General features: G+C 56.1%; 1 protein-coding gene across 1 annotated transcript in view; it reads left to right on the top strand.

Annotated features, from left to right (window-relative positions):
• The first annotated feature begins 306 nt into the window (after positions 1-306).
• Positions 307-11,692, top strand: part of Onecut3 (one cut homeobox 3) — a 19,947-nt gene continuing 8,561 nt past the window's right edge. The window contains exon 1 of the mRNA XM_076919428.1: positions 307-1,575. Coding sequence (XP_076775543.1) covers positions 390-1,575 — 1,186 coding nt within the window. The 5' untranslated portion in view covers positions 307-389. The remainder of the gene's footprint in view (positions 1,576-11,692) is intronic.

Genomic DNA, 11,692 nt, shown 5'->3' with positions numbered 1-11,692 from the left:
AGGGACTGGGGGGTGTGTGACGATGTACAGGGCACATAATCAAAGGTCTGATATGAGAACACAAACAGCCCCCGCTAGGACTAGCGGTCCCCCACCCAAATCCCTCAGGTTCTCCGGACAAGCAGAAATAGGGGACCCGGGAAGCCATCCTGGAGCTCCAGGGGGTTTGGCGGGTACGGGCGGAGCGATGGGCGGGGGCGCTGACGTCAGACCCAGGCCGGGGCGCCGGCGGCGGCCGCCCCGCCACATCCTGGTGGCCGCTGCTCGCAGCAGCCGAAGCCGGGCGAGAGCACTGAACGAGCGGGACAGCAGCCGCCGCCAGCTGGAGCGTCGGCCAGTGCGTGGAGACCATGCTGCGGCCTTGAGCACACACGGAGGGGGCGCCCAGGATGGAGCTGAGCTTGGAGAGCCTCGGGGGGCTGCACGGGGTGACACACGCGCAAGCTGGAGAGCTGCTGAGCCCGGGCCACGCGCGCTCTGCCGCGGCCCAACACCGAAGCCTAGTGGCATCGGGGCGCCCGGGCCTGGTGGCGGGCATGGCTAGTCTGCTGGACGGTGGTGGCGCCGGGGGCGGGGGAGCCGGGGGCGCGGGGGCTGCAGGGGCCGCGGGTGGTGGCCCTGACTTCCGTGGGGAGCTGGCTGGCCCCCTGCACCCGGCCATGGGTATGGCGTGCGAGGCCCCAGGTTTGGGTGGCACCTACACCACGCTCACGCCCTTGCAGCACCTGCCGCCGCTGGCCGCCGTGGCCGACAAGTTCCACCAGCACGCGGTGGCCGGGGCGCACGGAGGCCATCCGCACGCGCACCCTCACCCAGCCACCGCGCCGCCACCGCCCCCTCCGCAGCGCCTGGCGGCCAGCGTGAGCGGCAGCTTCACCCTCATGCGCGACGAGCGGGCGGCTCTGGCCTCGGTGGGCCACCTCTACGGGCCCTATGGCAAGGAGCTGCCCACCATGGGGTCGCCACTGTCGCCGCTGCCCAGTGCGCTGCCCCCGGCTCTGCACAGCGCCCCGCAGCCGCCGCCGCCGCCGCCGCCACTCGCCGCTTACGGGGCTCCGGGCCACCTGGCCGGGGACAAACTACTGCCACCTGCCGCCTTCGAGCCACACGCCGCGCTGCTGGGGCGCGCGGAGGACGCGCTGGCCCGAGGGCTGCCTGGAGGCGGCGGTGGCGCGGGAGGTGGCGGGGCGGCCGGCGGAGCGGCCGCGGGTTTGCTGGCTCCGCTGGGTGGGCTGGCTGCGGCCGGGGCGCACGGGCCTCACTCAGGCGGTGGTGGCCCCGGAGGGGGCGGTGGCGCCGGCGGCGGCAGCGGTGGCCCGGGAGCCGGCGCCGCAGCCGAAGAGATCAACACCAAAGAGGTGGCCCAGCGCATCACCGCCGAGCTGAAGCGCTACAGCATCCCGCAGGCCATCTTCGCGCAGCGCATCCTGTGCCGCTCGCAGGGCACGCTCTCCGACCTGCTGCGCAACCCGAAGCCCTGGAGCAAGCTCAAATCCGGCCGGGAGACCTTCCGCAGGATGTGGAAGTGGCTACAGGAGCCCGAGTTCCAGCGCATGTCGGCGCTGCGCCTGGCAGGTAGGGACAAGGGCCCCAGAGGCTCGACCCTGGGGGACATCGTTGGCACAGGATGAGGGATCCTGCTAGTACATCCTGGTAGCCTCGAGAGGGGGATTCTCTAGTCTCTGAGGCGGACCCGGGGTCTGCATCACCGAGTGACGCTAATAGAGAGAGGGCAGTTGCAATTATTGTCGCCGTCTCTGTTCTTTTAGGGGCTGTGTAGGGTGTCTAGTGCCTTTGAGGCTGACGTAGACATAGGGTGCTAAACTAAAACAGAAAACCCTCGCGTGGCTCCGTGTGCGTGCTTGTATGCGCTCCTGTGTAGCACGTTCCTTGGGTTCAGGAGGTGCCACTCCCCTCATCCCCAAACATCCTGCAAGAGGGACCAACGGCGCCCTCTCTGCACCCAGTCACAAAGCTCCAGGTGCTGACTAGACTCAGCCAAGGCCTGGCCACCGCTCTGCCCCCAGCCCCAGCACCACCGAGCTTTCTTCCTATGCAGCTCAGCCTCTGCCGACGATCGATCTGCTAGTCCCCCATCCCTCCCCCCTCTGGCCGTTGGCAAAGGTCATTTGAGATTGGGGGAGGGGCGGCCCTTGGGACCCTGAGCTCCGTGGCGCCCACCAGAGGCCTTCACACCCCCAGCGGCTCCCAGGGCCTCACTCCATCCTGTTTTCCGGTCCCCCTTTCTACTTCTCTCCGCGGGGACAAATTGCTGTCCCTTTCTTCGGGCTGCCTCTCCAGTACTCAGTCCCATCTCTCTTTATTCTTTTCTTCCCTCCCGTCTTGCCTGAGTCTCTCTCTCTCCCACACACAGGCATATGAACCAGCCCCTGGGGGACCCGTTGTCTCCTCCTTGGGTCTAACCTGTCCCCTCCCACCCCAGCGAGGAGTGTGGGGGTGTGCCATAGACCCTACTACGTCTTCCGTGTGTGGGAAGGGGGTGTCAGCAGGTTAGTGATCTAGGCAGAGCGTTTTTTTCTATGGTGTGGTGGGGAGGGGGCTGTGCACCCCGTTCCAGGGACAATAGCGGTTTCCAGGGCCTCATCGATCCCTCTGCACACAAACATAGAGAGGGGCGGGGCAGCTGGAACTCAAGAGAGGCGCCCCAAGGCAGGAGCTGAGCACTGGGTTGGCTGTACCCCCAGGCCACCCTGCAGGCGCGTGTGGGGTGTAGAGAAGCAGGGGGCACTGGGCGTAGCAAGTAGATAGAAGTAGGCTTGTTTGGAACCTACCAAGCCTGCTCTGTCTGTAGACTGCAAGCCTGCTGTGCCGACCAGTACTCACAGACCCACCTCAGTTTCCCTTCCTCTAGAATCTTCAGTGGGATGGCTCAGTGACAAAACATGGCCTGTCTTTGGGATGTTTGTGTCGTGCAATCCTGGGGGACACCGGAGGACATTAGGATAAACACACACAGGTTTATCTGAAGGGTCCTGCTGCTGGTGACAGAGACAAGGACACCTGTCCCTGAACACAGCTCCCTCTTGTACTGTACATGATTGTCCTCTGGTAGGGTTGCCAGGCATCCACTATCTCCAAGGTGTTCTGTGGATTCTAAGACCTCCCCTCTTGTACACACACCCATTGTGTACCCCAAACCCAGGCTACTCACCACCCACCTGTCACCTGCGAGAGTGATGTTTCAATTGCTCTCCTGTGGACACACAAGGAGAGAACACACCACAGAACTGCTGAACATTGCATGGGCCCAGGGTCCCGGGTTCTGCAAGGCCACCAGCCCTGTGTCTCACCTAAGCAATAGGTCACTCAGTCACTCTAAGGGAACTGGGGCCAGACTGGCTCCTTGTCTTGGCTCTGGTGACCAGTGTCTTCCCCTAGGACCATGTCACAGGATTAGAAGTGTGGCCACCTCAGGGAAGCACAGAAGCTGGGACCCAGGCAGCACAGAGTTAAAAATGAGATACCTGGCCTGTTCCAGGTCAGCCTTGGGGTCCAAGCTGTCACACTGTGACCCAGTGCTCCAGGGCTCTTCTCTGTCTTCATCTTCGGACTCCACTGGAGTCAGGAGTGGCAGCCGGGGTCATTAGGCTCGAGCCAGCCCTTTAGTTCTGGTCCTCGCACAAATGAAAAGCAGTTAAGTGGCGGTAAATTGTGACATTTAGAGGAGCTGGGGCGGCCAGGCGAGGTTCTTAACATACAGTCTCTCAATGGCAGCTGAAGGTGTCAAACCTGGAGACAGAGCCTCACTCCTAACTCCTGTGTCCCCGACCCATTGGGGACAAAATTGGACCTTGCCTTCTATGAACCCAGGGGGGAAACTGTCCACCCAAGTCACAGCCTCATGAGAAAACATTGTCCCCAGTGCCACCAACCCTAGAACGTCCTGCAAAACAGAACCAGTGAGAGAAAGGAACAATGTAGGGAGATAGAGAGAAGACAGACAGACGGACAGACAGATGTGGGGGGAAGAGGAATGGGGAAAGGGAGGGAAGGAGAGAGAGAGAAAGATGGGATAGGGAGAGATGAGAACTGGAGAGACAGGGAAAGGGGAGGGTGGAGGGACAGAGAGAAAGAGACCAGTGCAGAAAGAAGCAAAAGGAAAGGCTGGAGACAAAGAAAGGGAGGGAGCTGAGTGGCTCCCTCAGTGGCTGAGCTCAGGCTGGCCCCTCCTAGTCCCTGAGCCCCAGTAAAACACAGCCCCCTCATCTTCCCTTTGGGGACCCCTTGAGAGTAAGTTCTTTCTTTGTTGTGCCCAAGAAACACAGCAAAGAGCTTCAGAGTCCCAGCCTACCCCAATGTGTCGTCCTCCGAGTGCCTCAGTTTCCCTAAATGCACCGTGTGTGTAGGGAGGAGCCATTGAAGATCCCAGCTCCCCGGGCGCTTTCCCCATCATGCATCTACTCCCACCCCACCCCAGAATCTCCCCTCTGAGCTGTGTTCCCCCCACCACACACACACACCCCAGTGACAGTCACAAACTGTGATTATGGGAGCAGAGCTGGGGGAGGGGTGGCTCCTGGCGGGTGGGGCGGTCGATGAATTCGAATTACCGTCTGTGATTCATCACCGTGCGCCCAGGTCGATAGCTTCGGCCGGCTTCAAATATTGTTTAAATTGCAACTCTGGACTGAAAAAAAATCTTTTTTTGTAACTGATCAGAAAAATATACAAATATAATGAAATATTCAAAGGAGGAGACAGAAATTCACACACACACACACCACACACCATTTAGATGCACCTCAAACCACACACACGTACACACACACGCACACACACAGTACATGCACACACACCACACGCCATTTAGATATAACCTAAACCATACATATATGCACGCATGTGTACACGAACACACACCACACATCTAACAGACACACCACAAACTACACACATATACACACACTGTATACACACATACCATATACCATACACCATGCATACACACTACACATTGTACACACACCATGCATGCACACCACATGCATATGCACGCGCGCGCACGCGTACACACACACACACACACACACACACACACACACACACACGGATAGATCCAGGAGCTGTGAGATGCACGGGCTCTCCAAGGAAGCTGTACTTGGGGACTATGCAGAAGCGGCAGGCCAGAGCAGCAGACAGAAAACAGAGGTGGTGTGTGTGTGTGTGTGTGTGTGTGTGTGTGTGTCTGGGGGTTCTGGTAGTCAGCTGGAGGTGCCTCCTTATTTATTTATTTATTTATTTATTTTTTATTTTATTTTATTTTTTTGGTTTTTTGAGACAGGGTTTCTCTGTGTAGCCCTGGCTGTCCTGGAACTCACTGTGTAGACCAGGCTGGCCTCGAACTCACAGAGATCCATCTGCCTCTGCCTCCTATGCCACCGCTGCCCGCTTAAACTCTCACCCTTCCGTCTGAGGCTGAGCACACCCTGCTGTCTGGTGTCTTTCCTTTGAGGCAGGGCCTCCTGAGCCCAGACTGAGGATGACCTTGAACTGCCAATCCTCCTGCCTTGCCTCTGGTTCTGAGATGACAGCCTTGTAAACCAGCAGATAGGATGCAGGACTGGAACCCAGGGCCTCATGCATGCCAGGCCAGCACCCTCCCCATGCAAGTACAGCCCTGCCTCTCATTCTCAAAGGCCTGGAGTCTTTGTGTAGACCTCTGATAGACCCCCAACACACAAAAGGCCTCAGCTCTCCACCCACCCCAGAAAGTAGAGTCTGTTCTTAAAGGCCTTATTTAGACCTGGGACTCACCTTTCTTAACTGGTCCTAGACAAAAGTCTGAGCCTCAGTTTCCTAATCTGAGAAATGGACAGAGTTGCATAAGCCCCTCAGAGTGTGGCAGGGGCTCCTGAAAGAGACTGGGTGGGTGGCACAAACTTACATGGGTCAAAGGGGGGGTACTCCAGGTGGCCACAGAGGATACACAGTACCTGTCTCCCCAGAGTTGAGTGGCAAACATACTGTGAACCATTCCCAGGGGCATGCTGATGTCCCTACAATGGGCCCCTTTGCCCTTGAGCACAGGACCTGTCCAGGAGAATGGAGCCACTAGCCTGCTGGTCTCATAGAGATTTCAGTGGGATGATTTAAAAATTTCTCACAGTACTGGGGATGGGACCCAAGGCCTCCTGCGTACTTAGGAACTGTCCAGCCTGACCATGCTCCCAACCCCTCACTGGGAGATTCTAGGTGAGCTCCACCACGTTGGCCACGCCCACAGCCCTCATTTTTTTTTTTGTGTGTGTGTGTGTGTGTGTGTGTGTGTGTGTGTGTGTGAAGATTGTGTATGGGGGATTCTCTGAGTGTGTGTATGGGGGGATTCTGTGTGTGTGTGTGTGTGTAGATTCTGGGTATGTGTGTGTATGGGGGGATTGTGGGTGTGTATGAGGGGTTTGTGTGTGTGTGTGTGTATGAGGGGGATTGTGTGTGTGCCTGTGTGTGTATGGGGGAATTGGGGGGGGGATTGTGTGTGTGTGTATGGGGAGGGAGTCTAGCCTGGGCTCTAGGATATTGCAGAAACAAGGAGGTAAAGACAGGACAGCAGTGGACATTAAGAAAAGACAGCACTTCACAGTGCAGCCGCTGCTCAGATGTCATTTCCCACTCTCAGCAGTCACACGCAGGAGTGGCTCTGGGGCCTGTGTCTGTCCTTCTAGCTCGACCTCAATATTAACAGTATCCTAGCTGGGCAGTGGTGGCACACGCCTTTAATCCCAGCACTTGGGAGGCAGAGGCAGGTGGATTTCTGAGTTCGAGGCCAGCCTGGTCTACAGAGTGAGTTCCAGGACAGCCAGGGCTACACAGAGAAACCCTGTCTCGAAAAACAACAAACAAACAAAAAACCAAAAACCAGTATCCTGGGCACTGGTGAGTTGGTGAGTTTCTCTCTCTCTCTCTCTCTCTCTCTCTCTCTCTCTCTCTCTCTCTCTCTCTCTCATACACACACACAAACACACACACACACACACACTCACACACACACCCTCCTCAGAGATTCTCAGGGGGAAGGAGGCTGGCTTTTACATTTGACTAATAGGTTGCTGTGACTTCCATCCCTGGCAAACTGCCCACTCCTGATGCCAGTGTCCCAGGATGAGCCTGAGCTGGTGCCAGAGAGAGGCCCAGTTCACACCTTGCCACTTCCTGTGACCACACCAGAGTCTGGTAGACAGGAAGGGCAGGCTGCTGGCCTGCTTCTTCTGCTTTGTGAGGTGCTGAGGCTGACCCCTAGACCCTTCATTCTAAAGACCCCTGGAGGCGGCTTTCATGTGTTGGGGAAGCATGGGGCAAAGCTTGGAGACTTGAGTTTAATCCTGGGGACATACATGGTGGAAGGAGAGCTTCCACTATGACCTCTAAAAGTGTGCTATCCCCTAACTCACATCCACACAAACACAAAATAAAATGTAATTTTAGCTGGGCAGTGGTGGCACACGCCTTTAATCCCAGCACTTGGGAGGCAGAGGCAGGCAGATTTCTGAGTTCAAGGCCAGCTTTGTCTACACAGTGTGTTCCAGACAGCCTGGGCTACACAGAGAAACACTGTCTCAAAAAAAAAAAAAAAAAAGAAAAAGAAAGAAAGAAAGAAAGAAAGAGGAGGAGGAGAAGGAGGAGGAGGAGGAGGAGGAGGAGGAGGAGGAGGAGGAGGAGGAGGAGGAGGAGGAGGAGGAGGAAAGTAATTTAAAAACCCACACACAAAAAACATAATTCTCTTTCAACTAAATTCCTAGCCTGAACAAAGGTACTCCCCAGCTGTAGACTCCCTATCAACTACCACCATTCTAGTCTGAAATACAAGCCACCTGCACTGCCCTGCTGCCTCCAGCTGTGGGGACTCTTCATGGCCACTACGGTGACTCTGGGCTCCCCTGCCAGAGCCCCTAAGATGCAGAAGGCAGCTTCCCGGGACAGCCTTACGTCTATGGCTCCCTCCGTCCTCCTGCGGGAATAGGGGACTTGGACAGGTGAGGAAAGGCAGCCAGGAGGTCTCCGGCGGCTGGCGGAAGGAAGCGAGGCCGGCCCCCGTGGTCTCTTTGTGTTAGCCCAGTCAACAGCCTGGCTCTAACCGGAGGAGTTCAAGCTGGTTTGAATCAAGTTTTTAATTAAAAATAGACGGTGATCAATACCCTAGGCAGTGCTGGAGGGGGAGGGGAAAGGCTGGGACAGGAGGGGGCGTGGCTGAGAGGCCGGTGTGACTCTCAAGACAACTGTGGCCTCAGTTTCCCCTAGGCCAATTAACCCCGACCGTCCTTCCTTCGGGAGTCACACCAGTGGGCACAGGTAGGGACATTTGAGGGACTTGAATTATTGTCACATTAAAAAAACTACACAGAGAAACCCGATCGGGACCTGTGCTCATACTGTGCACATCGAGGGTCCCAGGGAAAGCGACCGGGCTGAGGACGCGGGCGCTGCTATAGGCGGGCACCTCCGTGCTTGCTACTGACCTCTCACTGAGCGCTGGGGAGCTGCAGAGGGCCAGCCTCGGTCCAGAGTCGGGACGTGCACCAAACACAACGCTGCGACTCTGGGCAGGTCACCAGCTTTGGGTAGGACGGATCCTAGACGGTCAGTTCGTGCCCGTACCACAATAATAATTATTTTTATTTTGGATTTACGAGACAGTGTTTTTCTGTGTAGCTTTGGCTGTCCTGGAACTCACTTTGTAGACCAGGCTGGCCTGGAACTCGGAGATCCTCCTTCCTGCCTCTGCCTCTGGAGCTCTGGGATTAAAGGCGCACCGCCTGCTGGGATTAAAGGCGTGTGCACCCCCTCCCCATACAAGACCTTGTTGTTTTTTGTCTTTTATTCTCTCATTTGCTCGGGTTCTGCGGATGGGACACTCAGCAATAAAGCGCTCTGGTCGTTTGCTCAGCAACCTACCTGTCCACACTCACCACACAGCGAGCTCCACACTGTTGGGCTCCTGCCGGTCCTAGGTCAGATGGTTTGGAAACTGTGGTCCCTGGAGTGGCAGGACGCACTTCCGGGGACAGAGCCCAGGGCTGAGAGCCCTTATCAGTGGATTAATTCACTAACAATTGATATGCTCCCTAGGTGGCCGGCCTTTCCTGGGCCAGCCTTTGGTGTTCAGGCACCTGGCTCCCTTCCAGCCATCTTTTCCTAATTCTTCTTCCGACTGCCACCTTGCCTTTTGTAAATGAGTTTTTAAACATCGAAGCTCAGCCTGGCGTGGTGGCACACTCCTGTCATCCCAGCACTTGGGAGACTGAGACAGGAGAATTGCCAAGAGTTCCAGCAAGCTTGGGCTACAGCAGCTAGAGCTTATGTCAAGAGGAGGAGAGAGTCAGGGAGCCTGCTGAGGGCGTTTGGGTTCGGGTCATCCTCAACTGTGTAATGACGTCGAGACAACTTGGGCTACACGAGTCTCAAAGTTTGTGTGCTGTGTGCTGTTTGCTGACTTGGTTTACCCACATGGAGGAGTAATCAGTGAGAGATCTCCTTGGCAGAAAGCCCAGATGGGGACAGCCCCTGGCTACCCCCATGTCCCCACCCTGTGACTCTCTAACTCCCAGGTGCCCCTTGTCTGCAATGGGCAGGCCAGGTGTGTGGACGGTTCCAGATAGGATTTTGAAAAATGAAGACATTAAAACCCTATGGGAGGGAGCGAGGGGGGGGGGGAGGAGAGGTGGGGCCAATCTGACACTTGGCGCTGACTGAGGTGCTCTAGGGGGACTCTGGGCAACGTGAGGAATCGGCTTGGGAATGGGAGGAAAAGGGTCCCCACTGAGGCACCCGTTAACTCTGAACCACACCCAGCCCTCTCACCCACAAGAACCATCTTGGGGACTTGTGACCCTGGCAGAGTCACCAAGCCAGAGAGGCTCCTCTGGGCAGGAGCTTGGGGAAACTCAGTCTGGCTGGGTTGAGTCACCATGATGGGGAGAGATTGTGGGTCCCAACATGCCCCCACCTTGCAGCTCATGGCGGGGCAGGACTTGTCGCCACGGTAACCAGCCATCATCCCAGCCGGAGACCGGGCTGGTATTGAATTGTGTGCTGCAGTGAGTGAGAGGGGGAGTGGGAGGAGGAGGGGGACCAGGCGCCACCATTGCTCCATGCACACAGCCTCAGTAGCAGGGTGAGGGGAGAGAGGAGGGTGAGCAGAAGTGACTCAGGGGGGCAGGGGCTGTAGGGTATGGGTGAGGTGGGGCTGGGGAGGGTCACCTCCATACCTTTCTGTGCTTTTCTTAATGTCTTTGCTTTCCTTTTATTTTTTATAAAGATTTAATTATTTTATGTATGTATGTACACTGTCTCTCTTCAGACACCAGAAGAGGGCATCGGATCCCATTACAGATGGTTGTGAGCCACCATGTGGTTGCTGGGAATTGAACTCAGAACCTCTGGAAGAGCAGTCAGTATTCTTAACCATCTGTCTAGCTCTCATTTTAATTTTTTATTTTATTGTAATTTTTTTTGGAGCCAGGGTCTCTTATAGCCCAGGCTGGCCTCCGATTCCATGGTCCAAGGATGGACCATAAACTGATTCTTTTATTTCTTCTCTAACACTGAGAGGATGCAGGGCAGACATGTGCCGCCTTGCCTGTTTTATTTAATTCTGGGAATGGAATCCACTCTACAAGTCCTCTGTCCACTGAGCTACAAGTCCTCTCCATAGGGATGGAGCCAAAGTTTTGCAGGAAGTGAAGTGCAGGGCTTCCTTGGGTAGGGGCAGCTGGGTTTTAAGTGCTGTAGGAGCTGCCTGTTCACAGTTGCCCCATCTGTCTCCTAGAGGGGAGGGATCCCAGGATTGCTGACCTGTGTGAGACTCTCGGTTTGCAAAGGCACGTGAGAGATGTGACCCAGACCTTTCAGACTTCTCTCTCTCTCTCTCTCTCTCTCTCTCTCTCTCTCTCTCTCTCTCTCTCACACACACACACCCCGCCCCAGAAGCTGGGGAGCCCCGTATCTTTCTCAATTTTTTCAAAGTATTTTTCTGCCACCTCCCAGCAATGGAAAAAAGGGAGTGCCGCCCCAGAAACCCTAGAACAGTTGCACATCAGGCCTTTTCCTGGGGTGGTCTGTGGACACTGGTAACTCTAGAAAATCAAGAAACGGCCAACGAAGGTTCCCCGTGTGCAAAACTCGGGGTCTAAACAGGTTACACCCTAAATTCAGGGTTTCCGCCTCCAGCTGCCATACCTTTGCGGAATATGACCCAATAGACCGGGGACGCCTGCCCTCTTCAGGACATAACATGAACTGCAAGACGATGGGGCGAAGCGCGGCAGGAGCATGCTCACACACATGCCCCAAATATGTACAATTTAAACCTCAGGGCGTGGTGGCACCTGCTTGTAGTCTCAGCGTAGGAAGGCAGGAACAGCAGATCCTGGGAGTTCGCCACCCGGCCAGTGCAGCCAAACCCACAAGCTCCAAGGTGAGGGGCGGGAGGGAAGGCGCTGTGGCGAGGAGTGGTTGCGGTTGTTAAGGGTTGAGCTCAGTTTTCTGAGGTGGATTAGAACCCTGTGACTCCAGCTCCTGGGGATCCAACAGCACTGGCACTCCACGGGCAACTACACTCTGCACATGCCCCAATGCAGACACATAGCTACACACGAATTTTAAAATAAGAAAAATAAATCTTTTTAAAAGTTGTCAAGGCCGGGCGGTGGTAACACGCCTTTAATCCCAGCACTTGGGA

The sequence above is a fragment of the Arvicanthis niloticus genome, chromosome 22 (genome assembly GCF_011762505.2).
Source record: "Arvicanthis niloticus isolate mArvNil1 chromosome 22, mArvNil1.pat.X, whole genome shotgun sequence".
Taxonomy (NCBI): Eukaryota; Metazoa; Chordata; class Mammalia; order Rodentia; family Muridae; genus Arvicanthis; species Arvicanthis niloticus.
The sequence above is the reverse complement of the archived record's forward strand: the minus strand, read 5'-3'. Positions and strand labels throughout refer to the sequence as shown.